This window comes from Mirounga angustirostris, unplaced genomic scaffold, assembly GCF_029215605.1.
Source record: "Mirounga angustirostris isolate CCGP_5_RB_7025 unplaced genomic scaffold, mMirAng1.0.hap1 SCAF_4, whole genome shotgun sequence".
Classification (NCBI taxonomy): domain Eukaryota; kingdom Metazoa; phylum Chordata; class Mammalia; order Carnivora; family Phocidae; genus Mirounga; species Mirounga angustirostris.
The window spans coordinates 147,920,423-147,939,571 of NW_026991712.1; the positions used below are offsets into that span (position 1 = coordinate 147,920,423).

At 44.4% G+C, this 19,149-nt stretch overlaps 1 protein-coding gene across 2 annotated transcripts; it reads right to left on the reverse strand.

Moving 5' to 3' along the window:
- Positions 1-451: 451 nt before the first annotated feature.
- CPT2 (carnitine palmitoyltransferase 2) lies at positions 452-16,273 on the reverse strand. 2 transcript variants are annotated; one of them, XM_064589133.1, is made up of 7 exons: positions 16,167-16,273; positions 15,862-16,006; positions 15,517-15,704; positions 8,884-8,964; positions 7,256-7,362; positions 2,059-3,363; positions 452-1,089 (listed from the first exon to the last, which is right to left on the reverse strand). In XM_064589133.1, exons 3-7 carry the CDS (start codon positions 15,669-15,671, stop codon positions 758-760), a joined length of 1,980 nt encoding a protein of 659 aa, XP_064445203.1. In that variant the 5' UTR covers positions 15,672-15,704; positions 15,862-16,006; positions 16,167-16,273; the 3' UTR covers positions 452-757. The 2 variants fall into 2 exon arrangements, with proteins under 2 accessions (XP_064445203.1, XP_064445204.1); XM_064589134.1 differs by lacking the exons at positions 15,517-15,704; positions 15,862-16,006; positions 16,167-16,273 and adding an exon at positions 11,950-12,071.
- Positions 16,274-19,149: the final 2,876 nt, after the last annotated feature.

The window sequence follows — 19,149 nt, forward strand, 5'->3', positions numbered from 1 at the left end:
GTTACAGCAGCGTTCAACAACAGATTGTTAACAAAAATTCTGTGTTCACTCAAAACCAGATTTCAAACGTACCGAGTAGTCTCGTGTACATTAGACCATAGACAGCATGAAAGAGTCAACTGATTAAATACACACCAATTATAAATCTTCATTTGGCTGGAATAGTCAAATAGTACTCCCCAAATCCATAGGAATACCCTTTACTGCCGCAGGACTATCAGAATCAGGCACCAGCAGCCCACTTTCCAGAAAAATGAAGAGGATTTTTAGAGAGGATGTCCCAGGAGAGAGAGAAGTTAAAAGGGAGGATGAAACAGCACTTCCCACCTCACCTGAAGAGCCAGGAGCCAGTGGGAACTTACTGTTACCTGCACTTAGAGAACTTAATGTTGGAAAGTTCTTTGCGGGGATTAGGAAATGAGGTTGAACAACAACTAAAAGGAACCACCTCCAAGCAACAATTAAATTTTATTTCTGCTTCAACAATAAATACACCTAAGTTATCCTTCCAAATCCCACCTCCTGATCAAATGCCCTTAAAATTGAAATCTCCCATTCTCTTTAGTTGTGATCTAGTCCCACTTGGCAATTATATATTTAGCTTTAAAACCATGACTTTAAAGGTCAAGCCTTGCAGCACTGACTGCTTAGGCACCTCATGATTAGTTTCCTTTGTATACAGAGTAGCACCTTTTGGCTACATAGGGCCCAATTTTCATGTCAATGAAGCGATGGAGGCTTTTCACCCACCCAGAAGCTAAGTTTTGAGGCATTTGCCTTCTATGGCATCAAATATGTCTTCTAAGGCCTTCTCTACACATTGGAGAAACTCCTGGGCATTGCGGCCTGGGTAGGAGGAGACGTTGCAGCCTATCCAGTTGTCATGAACAGCATACGCAATGCCAAAGCCATCAGGGACCACAGGGGCAAAGCCACCGATGTTCACTGCTGGGCTGGTCAGTGTGCTTGTGGACAAGATGTTGTGGTTTATCTGCCCATATGCAGGGTCCAGGTATAGCTCAGGCAGAACAATCCCCTTGGCTGCTGCCAGGTACCGCAGAGCAAATAAGTGTCGGTCAAAGCCCTGGCCTGTCAGAGACAAAATAGAAAACCAGAGTCTCAGAATCCCAGAACGGAAAGTGACCTTAGTAACTGTCCCCCCACCTGTAGTCGGAGTCCCCTTCACAGCATCTCTGAGAGTGGAAGAAGGCTCTGCCTGCTTATGCATGCACACCTCCAACTCACTAACCTCTGCAGCTGAGCCTAAAATGAAAGTATGATTTTAAAAAATTCTAAAACTGAATCAGTTTTTGACTCAAACGGTCAAAAAAAAAAAAAAAAGGCAAAAAAAAAAAGAAAACATGAAGAGAGCTATGGATTCAAAAACTAAAATAAAATCCAAAGTCTAAGTCTAGTGTAAAAGACAAGATTGAGTCACTGGAACAAAATGGAAAGGGTTTTGACCAGCGTTCTCATCTCAGCTTTACTGCTCATGTGTTGTGTAATGCTGAGCCAGCGGCCTCAGTTTCCTACCCCTAAAATGGAGATCGAGACCAGAATGTCTCAGAGATCTCTTTTACTTCCAGGACTTTTGGCTGCATGATGTGATCTTCCAGGTCCTTTCTAGGTCTTGAATTTTACCACAGAGAGGTAAAGGAAGGATGACAGATTTGGGAAGAGCTTTTGAGATGGCTTATTTATAGGAAGCCAACACATTGCAAGTGAGGTGAAGTAAGAGGGGCTACAGGCTTAGAAATCCTGAACTGTCAAAAGTGAGTCAAATGACCAATAAATAAGAAAAAGAGAATCGTGTGTCACAGCTGAAAGTGACCTTAAATGAGGACGAAGTTAGATCCATTTCTCTATCCCTGCGTAGGAGGAAAGAACATTCTGATCCCTAATGGCTACTCTGGCTGTTTAGACTGCTAGCGTAGACAATAATCATCATGTGGGGATTGGCAGATGGACTGAATGGGTGAGCGGTGGAAATCAGACACGGAGGAGGATACGACTGCGGCTTACGCCAGAGCGGAGGGCAGGCTCCCCACCCCCACTCACCCATTGCTGCTTCTTTGGTCAGTTGGCCATGATACTTGGAGCACTCGGCCATCATCTGCTGAAGCTCTCCAGCACTATGTTGGGAGGGCTCCCTGACAAAGGCCTCAGAACACCTCTTCGTGAAGACGGAGGCTGGGCGAATGGTCTCAGTGCGGCCGTGCTTGAATGCTGCGGTGCTACAGGACTCGTAGGTGGCCACGGTCTGCCCGTACTGCCGCAGGAAGGCCATCTGGAAGGCCAGCTGAGCTACCGAGTCAGGACTCAGCTTCTGCTTCTTCAAGAACTCTTTGCCCCCTCTGCGAAACTGGATGAAGCTGATGGTGAGGGTTTTCACAATGGCATCGAACTTTTCCTTGGCGGAGCTGATGCCAGTCTTCAAGGCATCATTCAGCTTGAAGTTCAGTTTCTGCACGGCCGCAGGGGAATCCGTGCGGGCCGGCTGGCTCTGGGGGCTGACAGCAGGGGCCTGAACGCTATCTTTAAACATTTCGTTTAAAAGCCTGAGCACGGCCACCCCGTCGCCCCAAGCATGCTCAAAGTGGACGGCGGCAGTGCCATCCTTGGCTATAATGAGGTTAAAGGACTTATCAAACCAGCGGTTGGTGCCGTCACCGTGCAGCATGTTGTGAGACAAGTGGACAAGGTCCTTCATGGGGAAGTCATCTAGGCAGAGACAGAACACGGCAGAGTCCACTTTCCTCAGGGTCTCCTCATTGCCACCACTCACCAGCTTCTGCCTGAGCTCTGCCCAGACGTCTCGGTTCTCAGTGGTCAGATATGCCACGGGAAACGCGGGGGCCGGGCTGTCGTCTGAGAGAATGTACTTCAGATGAGCCTGGATTTCCGAGGCACTCACAATGTTTCCATCTTGATCCAGGACATCAAAAACATAGAAATGTCCTTTTCTTAGGACAAGGAGGTGCCTAGCCTTCTCATCAGTAACAAGCTCATCCCGAATGGGTCTGGGTAAACGAGTTGAATTGAAAAGTCGAAAATACTGGGACATATCCAGGGGATATGCATTAACCAAGTAGGCACCATACCAGGACAGGAAGGAAGGCACAAAGCGTATGAGTTTCTTGAAGGTTTCAGTGTCACTTTTGGCAGGGTTCAAATGGAAAACCTCTGGCTCCAAAAGACCAGCCCGGAGTGTCTTCAGAAACCGGATGGCAGAAACAGTCATGTTGGTTGCCCTGGTGAGCTGGTCGTTATACTCAGACTTTGGGTCAGGATTGAATGCCATGAATGGATTAAAGTTCAAGACGATGGAGTCTCGAGCACTTAGGTACATATCAAACCAGGGGCCTAAAAGATAAAGTAAAAAAGAACATCATAAAAAGTTAATGCAGTCCCTAAAAATAAAATTTGAGAACGAAAAATAATCAAGCATATGCAGAAAAAATGACGTCAACCTCCAGAGGGTGAAATTTCCTAATTATTTTTTTGATCTACAATAATTCATGGCATATAAATGGGACCACAGAATATGTGGTCTTTCGCATCTGGCTTCTATCATTTACTATGTTTTTGAGGTTCAGCCAGGTTGTAGCATGTATCAGTTCTTCACTTTTTTGTATTGCTGAAAAATGTCCCATTACGTGGATACACCACATTTTGTTTATCCATTCATCTGTTGGTAGACCTTAGGTTGTTTCCACTTTTTGGTTATTATGAATAATGCTGGTATGTACAAGTTTTTGTGTGGATGGATATTCTCAATTCTCTTGGGGAAACAGCTAGAAGTGGAATTGCTAGAACATGTCGTAAGTCTAAGTTTAACGTTTTGAGGAACTGCCAGGTTGTCTTCCAAAGTGGCTGCACCATTACCACCAGCAGTATATGAGGGTTCTAGTTTTGCCACGTCCTGAGCAACATTTATTATTGTTACTGTCTGTCTTTTTGACTAGAGCCATTCTGGTGGGTATATTATTGTGGTTTGGATTTGCATTTCTCTAGGTTTATTGCTTTTTCTTCCTCATTGTTTCCTTTCTTGACTCTTTAAAGAAATACAGTAACACCTCACTTTCATTCATCTCGAACAGAACAGTTGTTAATTCTCACCCCCTTTCCTTAGGTTTCTCTTGTTTCATCACTTTCAGGGACAACATTCACCATCATTCTATATACTCTGTACATTTGTTTGCTCTTTTTTTTTTTAAGATTTTATTTATTTATTTATTTATTTATTTGACAGAGAGAGACACAGCGAGAGAGGGAACACAAGCAGGGGGAGTGGGAGAGGGAGAAGCAGGCTTCCCGCCGAGCAGGGAGCCCGATGTGGGGCTCGATCCCAGGACCCTGGGACCATGACCTGAGCCGAAGGCAGACGCTTAACGACTGAGCCACCCAGGCGCCCCTGCACTTGCTCTTTTAAGAAATGTTTGAGGGCGCCTGGGTGGCTCAGTTGGTTGAGCGACTGCCTTCGGCTCAGGTCATGATCCTGGAGTCCCGGGATCAAGTCCCACATCGGGCTCCCTGCTCGCCGGGGAGTCTGCTTCTCCCTCTGACCCTCCTCCCTCTCATGCTCTCTGTCTCTCATTCTCTCTCTCGCAAATAAATAAAAAATCTTAAAAAAAAAAAAAAAAAAGAAAGAAATGTTTGAAAAGCAATTAGAAATAACAATCAGTTCATGTGGATCATCCAAACTAGCCTTCTGCATTCCTGTGGATTCTTTATCTGTAAAAATTCCAGAAGCAATGTTTTATCAGAAAATGTGTCTTCCAGGGAAGTTCCTGTTGAGATTAGCAAGCACGATAAAGTCTACAAATAAAAACCATCTCCCACTGGAGGAAATAATTTTCACATGTAAAGCACTGGGGAAGGGATTAATGGACACACATTTATCTGTTATTCATTTGTTGGTCCATTCATTCCATTTCATTCTTCAAGAACATGCTGTGCCAGGCCCTGCAGAGTCTGGGGGATAGAAAGAGGAACAGGACATGCACTCTGATCTGGATGATGGATACCCTCTGGTGAAGGATACCAACAGAATTAAAACATGATGTAACACACTGAAATGGCAAGAGAAAAAGTACTGGGGTAAGATCCATTTGATGAAAGAAGACATGAATTTATGTCTCTGATCCCTCTAGTAAAAGAATTTTAAACAGATATAATCCAATATGACAAAGAGAATGAAACAGGAGACAAGAGCAAATACTGGAAGTCCCAAAGCATTGAGACAACTGGTAATGACTAAGGCAGACTCAAGAACGCCAGCCCTGGGCCAGGAGATAACATGACATACACAGCAGAACCCCCAGAGTGCTCAGAAATTGGCAGCCTTGATATATCTGGTTGAAAGGCTATTTAATTAGACCCCAACTCCCACCCCCTCCCCCACTTCCCTTCCTGCGCCAATTGCAGACTGAAGTTTTCCTCTCTGGAGAAAGTATAACTGGGGGATGAAGTCATAGCTGAGATCTCAAGCCTTCTTCCCTTACCCTACTCCTTCAACAGTAGTAGCAAGTGGCAGTTTAATGGAAAAGCCTTTCCTGGGAGTCTAACCCAGAGACATTAACATTAGGGGCCCATTAGTCAGGTCACATTAAAGTAAGGCTGTGATGGACCAGCTCCACCCTCCTCCACAGAGCTTCCAAAAGCTTTTTAATATCTCACTCAAATTCAAGACAACAGAGAAGGAATACAAAGGATCTGAACAAAGAAAAGAGGACAAAACAAATAGGAAAAAAAGCACCTTGGAGATAAACTATGAAGGAAGATGAGAGCGTAAAAAACCTTCCCCAATAAATTATTAAGCACAGAGAAAACTAAAGAAAGCATAAGATTATTATTAACTTCAGGGGAAATATGTTCACACAAGAACAGGAAAGACAATTTCAATAGGCCCCACGGCTCAGCTGACAACAGTGTTTATATGGTATGGTCCTAATAGTATAAACACTAAGTATGGAGGGAACTAAAATAACAAGTGAGCACCGTGATAATCACGGAACCGGACGTGTGCACGCATGTGGTGGGGAGATGAGAGACTGCCCCATTCTGGTCTTCCACAGTGAGACGTCAGAGACCATGCCTCCAAATGAAAAAGTGAAAACGCAGTGGTAACAGGCATGTGATTTGGAGGATGGGGGTATAGGTCAGAAGAAGGAGCGGCTGAAAGCGAGGAGCAGGAAACTAGGGGAGGGTCAGGAACTTGCTGTTTTTCCAAACCAGCCTGGTAGAACTATTTGATTCTTTAAACTATGTGCATGTATAACCTTATTAAAATATAAACTAAATGAAAAGAAGTGCTGTGGGAACAGAGGCAGAAACGACCAGCTCTGGATGGAGAGGGAGGAGGACTGACAGTTTTCCTGGAAAAATCATCCCACCCGTTTGGTTTTTTTTTCTTTTCTTTTTAAAATAGAGATGTAACTGACATAAAACATGATATTACTTTCAGGTGTACAACCCAATGATTTGGTATCTGTATATATTGTACAATGATCAGCACAATAGGTCTAGTTAACATCCGTCACCACACACTGTCACAAAATTGTCTTTTCTTGTGATGAGTTTTTAAGATTTATACTCTTAGCGGCTTTCAAATATACAATACAGTATTATTAACTACAGTCACGCTGCTGTACGTTATACCCCATGACTTCTTTCTTTTATAACTGGAAGTTTGTACCTTTTTGACCCCTTTCACCCAATTTGCCCACCACCACCTCCCACCCCCACCAGCATCGATGGCAACCACATACTTGGGTCTTAAAGAAAGAATTTATTAGGTTAAAAAATGGTAGTGAGAACAACATGGACAAAGGCACAGAAGAATGAAAGACTAAAGGGTTGAGGGAACAGTGAGTTGTCAAGTTTTGCTGAGGCAGGAGAGTGTCAGGGTAATACAAGTGATGAGGCTGGAGAGGGCAGTTATGCCAGAGTATGAAGGATCTAGGATGACACACAGAGGGCACAGGACTTAATCCTGCAACCTTTTCACAGAACCAATGATTAGGCTCTGCCTGGATCCTACCTGCAGAGAAGGCAAGACATTGCTCTTCAGCACAAACTCCAGGTAAGATCTTAGTGGAGGAGGGCCTCGCTCTGCCTTAAAGCTTACCTCAGAAAGAGTGGATGAGGCATTACACTGGTGGGCTGGTCTCACCAAAAATATTTTGAAACCAAAACCTTACTTTCCATTGTGGAGGGCTTGGGGGCTATCATGCCCACGGCCCAGCCCACCTACCTGAAATGTAGCTCGTACGTTTATTCTGCTTGTCCTGAGCAACCAGCTGCTCATGCAGCTCTTTTCCAATCCCATTTTCAAAACTCTTGCAAAACTGTTCTGTTTTCCTGAAATGTTCACGAAAAGACAGAATCAGTCCATGACAGGGAATACATGATTTCTAGACTCATGACCAGGAACTCTTACACTGAGATTTGGGTCCCCAGTAGCATATCCCTCAAATCTAGGACTGAGATCAGAAAGTCCCTTTGATCAGAAGAACAGCAATCAATCCAAAGCAGACAAATTTAGGATATCTTCTTAAAATGACGGATCAGGAAGATCAATCATCATCTCATAAAGCAATCTGTAATCTAGGAGGTAGCTTGGCATGGAGAAAAGGAGATAGGCTTTAGAGTCCAGAAGAGCTGAGTTTTAATTCTAGCATTGTCACTGTCAAACTACGTGACCCTGAACACGTTACTTGATCTCTCTGAGTCTCGGTTTCTTTATGTGTAAACCAGAGATAATATACCACCTTACAAGGATAAAAAATATTTTTAAAGCTAAGGATTCAGGATAGTTTGAAACATGATACTTAGTAACTGGTAGCTATTAAATCATTACCATGTCAAGAGAAGCTTCAAGTGACTAATACAGAATATTTAAAAGCAGAGGACTAGATTATGAACAATTCATCTATATTTCCCACCACTATCCAGGGAAGGACTCTGTGATTCCAATGACAATGCCAGTTATCTGCACAAAACCTTCCAATATGGAAAAAGTGAACTGCACTGGGATACAAGAGCTTAACGCAAGCCACTTTTGACAATATCCAATATTACTGTCCAATTCCATGCTGAATTAGCTTCCTAGGACCGCCTTAACATCCACAAACTGCATGGCTTCAAACAATAGAAATTTATGCTCTCATGGTTCTTTGAAGTATAAAATCAAGGTGTTGACAGGACCATATTCTCCCTCAAGACTCTAGGGGAGACTGTTCTCTTTGTTCCTGGTGTTACCAGCTATCCTTGGCGTTCCTTGGTTTATTGATGCATTCCAATTCTGCCTCCATCGTCAATGGCTGTGGCTCTGTCTCTTCTCCTCTTCTCACAAGGACACCAGTCATACGAGATTAAGGACCCACCCTACTCCAGTATGACCTCACCTTAATTAATTACACCTGCAACAATCCTATTTCCAAGTAAAGTCACATACTAAGGTTCCAAGACGGGAATGAATCTGGGGGGCATACTATCTAACTCAGTACACATGCTCACCAAGCAGACTTCTGGCCTGCCATATGCTCTTGTCAATGAACTCCCTACCAAGAGCACATGCCCTCCGCCAATGACCAGTGCCAGCTAGCCTCCAGGTCCACCTGACAAGATACAGTACAAATCTGGCATTCTGGCTTAGAAACCATTGCCTGTTGAGTCTGGTCAGAGAGAATCTCACTTCAGGGCTTGCTCAGTCGTTCCTGAGTGAAAATCTATTTCCTGAACTTGAAAATGTCAGGACTAGGTCCCAGGTCCCTGGAGACCCCACTAAATCACAGACACTCCCTGAAGCTTGGTCCGCTAGTACTTGCCAGCCTCTCTTGAACCACCCAACCAAGGTCATCTGGGGTTCTCAGCATTTACCTGAACTGGCCATCATCTAAGAGAGGTTTCTGCGCACGGAGGTATCTCTTAATGGTGTCTTCAAGCTTGGGAATAGGCAGCCTGGGAAAAAAATAAGTTAAGTGTAAGGGTGACAATATGTGGAAGAGGTCAGTTAGCTTCATAACCCAAACTAATAAATAATTACTGGGTCGTGAATTTCCTTCCCCAAAAAACCAATAATGGGAAGCCACAGGCCAATCAGAATAGAAGGATTTACTAATGCGAGTATCAATGGTAACTTTTTTTAAAGCAAAATAAGAACTTTTTAATGTCTTAATGATGAATTTTACAAGCAAAATAAATATTCAAATAATAGATTCAAAATGGGGAAGCAGAAGCTGCCCGAAGCATTCTTGTTTCCTACTCACAATTACGATACCTCTGCTAACCCTGTATTGGCACTGATTTTAATCCTACCCTTAGTTTGAACAACTGCAGTTTTCTCCCCCAAGATGAAAAAAGAAAGTTCTATTTTTAAATTGTCTTGTGCATTTTATGACAGAGAATCATACAGAAATGAAACACAGGTCTGTCCAAGGGCCAGCCAAATATGGGATCGACCATTAAGCCATGCCCGGTCACCAAGAGTTCTATGGGAGAACCAGATCTTCCTGTTTGCTTCCGTACTCATCATTCTCTACCAGTGCGTTCCCAAAGACAGCGATGGTAATGGAGTTACTGGTCCACAGTGAAATGAAAACACATGGACAGCATAGTGAGGTGCACTTGCTTTTTCATGTCAGTAATTTAACTGAATGATATATCCTGTAGTACCAAAACTTACTCATAGTTTGCCAAGTTCATGCTGCCAACCTAAAATTAATACTGATACATTCAATACATCTAAATACAGCAGCCATTTAGGAAAACTGGAAAGTTATCCATAAAACATAGCTTAAAACCCCACTATAAGATATACTGTGATTCTTCAGTTTATTTTTCAATGCATGATTATAAAAAACAGGATGTCAAAATTAATCTGAATTATTTACAGTCATTATGGACTTAGGCTGTACTGAGTAACTACTCACAACACTTTAACATTGTGAGTACTGTCCTTATATTCATGGACTTACACAGAAATCCCAAATACTACCTCAGTTACCTCATAATTACAAAGTTACCTACTTACCCTTCTCAAGACTTTGTTTTAATAGGGACACTAACAAAAGTTCCTCTCTTTAAACAAAATTCTCAATTAGATGCAATGACAGTTTTATAAAAAACAGTCCTTATTGAAAGCTCAAGTGTTAACCCTAGCCTGAACTTACTTTAGTGGGGAAAAGCAAGTCTTCAGAATGATGATTTATTTTGGGGTTATTAATACAACAGAAACTGAATTTAAAAAAAAAAAAAAAAAAAGAAACTGAATTTTCTCAGTGGAACTAAATTAAGGCAGTATGGATTAAAAAAATATAAACTTTTTATCATGGATACCAGTTTTCTGTAAATCACCTGTTTTCTGTATAAAAATTGTTTTGAAGATTTTATTTATTTATTTGAGAGAGAGTGAATGAGAGGGAGAGAGAATCTGAAGCAGACTCCCTACTGAGCACAGAGCCCCACGGCAGGGCTTGATCCCATAACCTCGAGATCATGACCTGAGCTGAAACCAAGTCAGACACTTAACCAAGTGAGCCACCTAGGCACCCCTCTATATAAAAAAATTTTTAAAAGATAATAAATATGGGGCGCCTGGGTGGCTCAGTTGGTTAAGTGACTGCCTTCGGCTCAGGTCATGATCCTGGAGTCCCAGGATCGAGTCCCATATCGGGCTCCCTGCTCGGCAGGGAGTCTGCTTCTCCCTCTGACCCTCCTCCCTCTCATGCTCTCTGTCTCTCATTCTCTCTCTCTCAAATAAATAAATAAAATCTTTAAAAAAATAAATAAAAAATAAAAATAAAAATAAAAATCCTTTAAAAAAAAAAAAGATAATAAATATGCCAATTTACCAGGTTTTCATTTTTGCCTTATATAAAATGCCTTCAGTGTAAATGCCAAATAGCAATACCGTCCACATCACTGGATTATCTAATACTTTGGCAGATGATGGCCACGTTTATGAAATTACTGGTTCACAGTGAAATGAAAAAACATGGACAGTATAGTGAGCTTTTCACAAAGCTAAACGTACTTCATTTAGAAGTCTGCCCTTAATTCTGAGATTGTCTCACTTTTTTTGGATGGGGGACGGGAGTCACTAAAGGTCCTTTCTTTTAAGAAATAATGTCAACAATATTTCCCCCCCATAATTTTAATGATCTGTGAAATGTAGAAGGGTAAGAACTACTGTCACAGTGGAAAGAGAATGAGATGGAGACCCAGGCTTGAGTCACAGCTCTGCCACTGCATTTCTAGTTATAGGGTGATAGGTGGCAAATTTCTTGATGTCCCAGGCAGGAGATGGAGAGGAACGGCCTCACAGAGAGATCTGAAATCCTATCTATCAAGTTCCACGTCCATCTAGCATAGGTTTATCACCAACATGTCTAGTATATGGAGAGGTGAAGTTCACAGCCTTTGGAATCCCACAGATCTGGGTTTGCACCCAAACCGTCACTTACTATTCATGTGATCTCAGTCAAATTTCTTATCTCTTTGCCCCCCTCTTTTGCCATTTGTTAATAGCTCACTGGGCTACTATGAGGATCAAGTGAAGTATTATCAAGAACTTAGCAATGTATTATCTATTTCCTTCCATCAGCTCAGCAACATCCAGTTTGGCCCCGACTAGCTATTACTCTTCACTAGCCACTCCCACTAGGTCTTTTATGTATTTATTTTTTAAGTTTCTTTTTTAAAAATTTTATTTCTTTATTTGGGAGAGAGAGAGAATGTATGGTGGGGAGGGGCAGAAGGAGAGAGAGAGAGAAAGAAGCAGACTCCCTGCTCAGTAGGAAGCCTGATGTGGGGCTCATTCCCAGGACCCAGAGATCATGACCTGAGCCGAAGGCAGGCAGACGCTTAACCGACTGAGCCACCCAGGCATCCCTGGAGCCATTTTAAAATGGAGTTGGAGCAGCCATTGTGGAGAAACCGCCTTACTTGCTTTTGTTTGAACTGGCCAAAACCTTCTGGACAAAACGGTAATTGTCTTAAGCAACTGAGAAGTCAACAGAAGAACAAACACCCTGATCAAAAGACTGATGGTTATGGACTTCCTGGGGAAAAAAAAGTCAGCAGTTAACGTATAACCGGAGTAGTTTGGCTTGTAAACATGCATAAACATTTTTCCCCCTTTTATTCAACTCATGTAATTGCCCCCTTCCTCTTCCTCATAAAAACCTGTTGCTTTCACCCTACAAGTAGGAATCCTATTTGGGTATTTACTTGAATTTGTGCTCCCCACACAGTGATTCTTTAATCCCAAATAAACATTCATTTGCCTCTCACTGCAGCTCTTTATTTTCAGGATGACAATCATGAAATGCTGCTTCCCATTTATCACATTTTATCTTAACTATCTGTTTACCTGTCAAATCTTCCCCACTGTATGGTATGCTCCTCACCATGACTGATTGGTCTCCAAATCCATACCAATAAATGTTTCTCAAATTAATAATGTGAATGAGTAAGTCAGGTTGATCCACCCTTTGTCCCCTCAGGACGTGCAGTTTTATATTCTGAGGTTAACTGTTCAGTGTATATAAATATGGCCCTTAAAAGTAACACCTAACTGAACTATACATCTAAAAGTAGTTAACATATATACGATGGAATATTACTCAGCCATCAGAAAAGATGAATACCCAATTTTTACATCAACATGGATGGGACTGGAGGAGATTATGCTAAGTGAAATAAGTCAAGCAGAGAAAGTCAATTATCATATGGTTTCACTTATTTGTGGAACATAAGGAATGGCATGGAGGACATTAGGAGAAGGAAGGGAAAAATGGGGGGGGGGAATTGGAGGGAGAGATGAACCATGAGAGACTATGGACTCTGAGGAACAAACAGGGTTTTAGAGGGGAGGGGGGAGGGGGGATTGGTTAGCCCGGTGATGGGTATTAAGGAGGGCACGTACTGCATGGAGCACCGGGTGTTATACGAAAACAATGGATCGTGGATCACCACATCAAAAACTAATGATGTATTGTACGGTGACTAACATAACATAATAAAATTTTTAAAAAATAAAAATAAAATAATAAAAGTAGTTAAAATGCTAAATTTTATATGACGTATATTTGAGCACACTAAAAAGGAGCAAAGAAAAAAATCATTAACACTTAAAACAAATAAATGACAGTGCACGGGTACCTAGAGGGAAATGGTCAAAAGGCAGCAGTGATGGGGGCACCTGTGTGGCTCAGTCGGTTGAGCGTCTGCCTTCAGTTCAGGCCGTGATCTCCGGGTCCTGGGATTGAGCCCTGCGTGGGCCTCCCTGCTCAGTGGGGAGCCTGCTTCTCCCTCTCCCTCTGCCGCTTCCCCCGCTCATGATCACTCTCTGTCTCTCTCAAATAAATAAATAAAATCTTTAAAAAAAAAAAAAAAGGCGGCAGTGATATGACAGGAACAGGAAGAGGGAGGGAGGGAGGGAGATCCAGTTGGACTACCACAAAGGGACTAGTCCTTCCCAGGAAAACTAATTAGGATAGTTCCCTATTGTTGGCATCTTACCTCACTCTGCTCACAATAGTGAGTGTTTCATTCCTACCTCGCTGGTAAGAACTGTGGCTCAAAGAAGTTAACTGAATTGCCTGAAGTTACTAAGTGTCACATCTAGAATCTGAAACCAAGTTCTACTAGACTTCAAAGGCAGGGCTTTTCACCAAGTGGGACATCAAAATGAGTGCCAAAGATAATACATTTTACCAGTCTAGAATCTGAGATAAAAGGAATCTCATCTTATTTAACCACCAATTTACAGCTAAGGTAATGGAGGCCTGGTGGTCCTTGTTCAAAGTTATGTATGGGTGAGGACTCAGTACTACTGTTTTTAGCTCAATTCCTACAGATTTTTTGTGCTGTAGGTTGGAGGAAATGATCTTGAGTATTACTCCCAGCTTTCCAATTCTAAAATGGAGAAAATCCCTCTGATATTAAACCTGACTAGAGCCCAGGCCTGCCAGAAAGTCAAATACTACTGGGCTTGGCAAGTGAAGACAGGTTCTGTCATTTCTCACCCTTCACCCACATACAGGCTCAGCTCACACACAGGCTGGTAAGGAGGAGGTAAGTTCCAGGCTTCACCCAGAGGCACTTTTCTTTTCTCCCTTCCTCCTGCCAAATTTAAGCAGGGGGGTTGGGGCTAGATAATCTCATTTTAGTCCACTTTAGATGTCTGGACACTGTTATTTCACAATAATCACCTCAGATGCTATTCCTGAGAGGGTGGGGGTGGGCAAAGATGACAGTGGGTTACACAGTTGCTGGATGTGGAGAAAAACAGCAACCTGGTAGTTGGGGGTGACGCCTGTGACACACAATCTTTGTTTTGTTCATGGGGTGGGGAGCCCTGGCCTCCAGGTCCTGGACTGGGAGATCCCTGGTGGCAGTTTGGTGAGAAAGGAAGTGAGAAGGGTCTTTGAGACAATTTTGGGATTTGGCACTGGGAACTAACTGGTGAGTAAGCAGAGAAGTTAAAGTCTGGTTTTCTAACATTGGAAAAGGAGCCTTGGCTGGCTCAGATTAAGGCTGGGAGTTCAAAGACTGGGAAAACTGGGAAGTCAAATTAAAGAAAATACCAGGTGGGAAAAGAAAAGAAAATACTGAATGAGGGAAAAGGAGAGGAAGATTTATTGGAACTGTTTTCATAGGGGAAGTAGACTCTGGGCAAAGTGTTAGAAGGAGGGAGTAAGCTCAGGTGAGGAAGAACACAGAAAAATTTGGGGGGTGGGTTTGGATCTAAGCTGAATTAGAGTTTGGGAGGGGCACTGAGGGGAGCGTCTAGAATTCTGCGAGGGGGCTGAAGCTGCAGAAGATAATGTGTGTTAGGGAGGATATATTAGGGAGAGAAACCTCGGGGGTAGTTGAAGTTTTGGAACGTGAAGGCCTCCAGGTGAAGACAGGACTCGTTGGAGTGATGAGGTTGGAGGAGGGTAAGGTGAGCACTTGAGAGTGTGCTGGGTGACCCATGGGCTGCTAAAAGAGCAGAGTATTGGAGGCATGGTGAGTGGGGCTGAGCAACTGGCTTGAAGATGGAGTGCTGGGAAAAGTTGAGGGAGAGTAATACTATGTATCAGGAATTGGCCTGTCCATATTCTGGGCAGGAACGGGGGCGGGGGGGGGGGGCAGTCATGAAAGTACATCAGGGGACACCCTAGTTGGAGGGGTAAGGGTGGTGCTGGAGATATGCAGGGTGGGCATTTTTCAGGAAGAAATGTGAGGGACTCTCCGGTATCTGGATGGAAGCTGGGTTACTGGAGAGAGAATCTGAGCAAGCAATGGGGGGGGGGGGGGGGGGGGTTCTGGTAGGGAATGCCAAAGTTCTGAGATTCCTGTGCCAGGAGATTCTCAAAGTGAAGGATTTCTAGATTTCGCGTTGCGACAGCGTCCCAGGTAGGAGTTTGGGGGGTGGGAACGGGTTCAGTACAAGAGTCGTGAGTGACTGGTGTGAAGGTTGGGGCCGATCCCAGCGGGCGACGGGGACCGGGAGGCCGGGCTCACCTGGGCAGGCTGTCCTGGAAGTGCATAGTGGGCACGATGCTGAGCTGCAGGTACTCGCGGGACCCCGAGCCTGAGCTAAGGGGCCGACACAGGGGTCCCGGGCCAACCGCAGGGCCCCGGGGCCAGGCGCGCAGCAGCAGCAGGCGGGCCACCATCGTCCCGGGAGGCTGCGGCTGCGGCTGCGGCGGCTGGAAGGATGGGGGGATGGGAGTTCGCGAGGACGAGACAAGGCCGCCAAGCCCAGGCCCACGCGTCGCTGCGTCAGGGACAGCGGCCCGGCTCGCGGGACTTCCGGCCCCTGGCCCCGCCCACGGGAGCGCCCGCCCCGCCCCGCCCCGCACGCACCAATAGCTCCCAGGGTCCAGCCCACTGGGGGGCGTCCCCACTCGGCTGCTCTTGCTGCGGGTCTCCCTGCGGCTCCCGAGGCGGCGGGAAACCGAGCTCCGAGGCCACTCCCTTCTCCTGTTTCGGCGCAAGATAGAAGCTGGAGCTGAGGGAAAAGAAAGGAAGGAAAAAGAAAAGAAGGAAACAAGAATCTAATAAACCCTAAATTTGATCTAGGCTCCCTCCCAAGGAGATCGTGGGCACAATTTTAAACCTATGTTTCCTCGTCTAAGAAATAGAGGTTTATGAGCGATCATTCAACGTACCTTTCACGATCCTAGACCTGAAATGAGGTAACTTGGTATGTACAGTGCCTGGCGCTGTGAGCAGTAAATGGCGATGATGGTTGTTGTTGTTACTGGGACTCGTGACGTACACGCTATGGAAGATCTCTGACCTCCCAGGGTTAACACCGCCCAGCTGCCCTGCGGCCTCGCCTGAGCCGGTATTAGAGGAGCCCGAAGCGTGGAGCCGCCCGTCCAGCCACCTGTTCTGTGCAGAACGCCCCTTTTGAGCAGCATCTCTTCAGCTTGAATATGCTTTCTCAGCTTGAATACTTCCAAAGGCAGGAAGCTCTGCCGCGGTTCTAGGGCGTATTCCGTACTCTGGACTGCATGAGGCTGCCTGTCACCACAAATCACCTCCACGTTTCCTTCCAACTCTGACTCTAAGATTATAGAACTGGGGGCGCCTGGGTGGCTCAGTCCGTTAAGCGTCTGCCTTGGGCTCGGGTCATGATCCCTAGGTCTTAGGATGGAACCCTGCATCGGGCTCCCTGCTCAGCGGGGAGCCTGCTTCTCCCTCTCCCTCTGCCCTCCCCCCGTGCTTGCTCTCTCTCATGCTCTTTGTCGCTCTCTCTCACTCTCAAATAAATAAATAAAATCTTTTTTTTAAAGATTATAGGACTGGAACAGAGATCTGTTGTCCCTCACCCATCACAAGACAAATAACCCCATCACACTCCATTCCCCGCTCTCAGCTGCAGCTGAGCTATTAGGTAGGCTCTGCTCCCATTTCACAGAAGGAAGAAGTATCAAAAGACATAAAACCATGTTGGCTGCTTTGAGGTACAGAATTCCATTCTGGGAACTTGGACTTTTCTTAGCTGCAGCTCTCTCAGTCAGGGCCCTGTGTGTCTGAGGTAGCCCTACATTTGGTCCGGCCCATAGCTGGCTAAGCAGTGCCAGAAGCTGGAGCACATTAGAAAGAGCCCTGGACTGGAAGTCAAAAGACCAGAGTTTTTGTCTCAGCTCTGTCTTTAATCTAGTCAGGTACCCCTGGTAGAACAGAAAGATCACCAACCAGCTCTGACACTTACTCGGTGGTGACTACAAATCCTTAAGAACTGAACATAAAACTCGAAAATGCTGAATATCTAATCCTCCTTCCCTGAGGGGAGAACAGACAAAGCTGACCCAAACCTAAAACATCAGTGCCATTTGCCTACAGTGCATAGGGCCAGAGAGAGAATATAAAATTTTTTCTTAAAAAGATCATTCCACCAGGGGTACCTGGGTAGCTCAGTCAGTTAAATTTCCGACTCTTGACCTCAGTTCAGGTCTTGATCTCAGAGCTGTGAGTTCTTGTTGGGCTCCACACTGGGCATGGAGCCTGCTTAAAAAACATAATAATAATAATAATTCCACCAAATCCAGACAGTTTTCAAAGCCTTGAAACCTGAACCAAACATTAGGAGCTATGTAGAGCTAAGGGGATCTGAGGACCCAGAAGAAACAGAGGACCCAACAGAAGAGCAGTGGCTTACTTCTAGAGACAGAAGGCCAAGGAATAGTGCTCATCCAATATAACAGCTGAAAGAGGGGCTCAAAAGCCTTCCATAGGTGCATGGCTGATAGGAACAAATCTAACCCCTCACACCAGTGGCCAAGGCCTTCTAATTCTGGCCCTCACCTGCTTTTCCAGTACCCACTGTAGGGTCGAAGGCAGGCCACCCCAAGATGGGCCACTCTGACATGAATGTTATTTTGAGCTGAAAGCAATCAAGACCCTGCAGGCTCAAGAGAAACTTTTGCCCCCCCCTCCTTTAACTACATAGAAGAATCTAAATTGAGGGGTTTTCCTAGAATAAGCGCTTTTAGCAGAGGTAAATTTTATCTGCGTGATCCACCTTTATTACAGAACATACATCTAATTTACCAAACATCTGCTGTTCTTATTGCCCTGTGAATTGCATTCCTTTCCTCCAAAGTCCCAGACTCTTATCCCACTTCTCCTTAGTTCAGAATGGTTCCGATATATACCTGATAGTTGTTTCATATTATGTAATATTAAACAGATAGTTCAGGTATATACCTCATTTTGCCTGACTGTCCTTGGAATATCCATGTCTGTGTGGATTCCTCATATGTAGACTATTAAATCTGATTTCCCCCTGTAACTCTGTCTCGTGTCAATTTGATTCTGAGTCCAACTAGAAGGACCCTTGAAGGGGAGAGCAATTCTTGCTCCTCAACACCATCATGTCACCCCAGGGATCCTATGCCGTAATCACACTGAACTACTCAGCATTCCCAGACCTTGTCCTTACTCCATGCCTTTTGTTTAGCTGTGACTCCATCTAGGATGTTCTTTCCATGCATCTCTGCCTAGTATACCCCAACATCCTCCAAACCCCACTTTAAAACCCACAACCTCCATGAAGTCTTCCTCAGTCCTCATCCTTCCTCTTTCCCACAAGAACACATCCCTCCCTCCATTGCACATTTACCCTCCTTTATTGTCATATATGTGAACCCTAACTAGATTATGATTGATTTCATTAATAGTTCATCTCCCACAATAGATTTTGAGGTCCTCCAAGACAGGGATCTTGCTTTTATTTATGCACCCAGGTGCCTAACACAAGGCCTGTCATGGATAGCAGCTTTCCTTCTTTTTCTTTGGGATGGTCTTCGTGCCTGTATCACGTTAAGGGTAACCATGAGTTGGAAGACTGGAAACATCAACTTTTGCTATGTAAAGGCCAAGAAAGTTCCTCTACTTAGAGAATCCTGAAGAGTACATTGTTTGTATTGAGTAATCCCAGAGTTTTGCTCTGCTTCAAATTAATATGAAACAGCAGAACATGGTGGTCAGGTTAAAATTTTTGTTGTTGTTGTTTTTGTTTTTGTTTTTTTGTGAGAGAGAGAGAGAGAGTGTGCGTGTGGGGGAGAGAGGGAGAGAGAGAATCTTAAGCAGACTCGGCGCTGAGCACAGAGCCCAACACGGGGCTTGATCCAAGGACCCTGA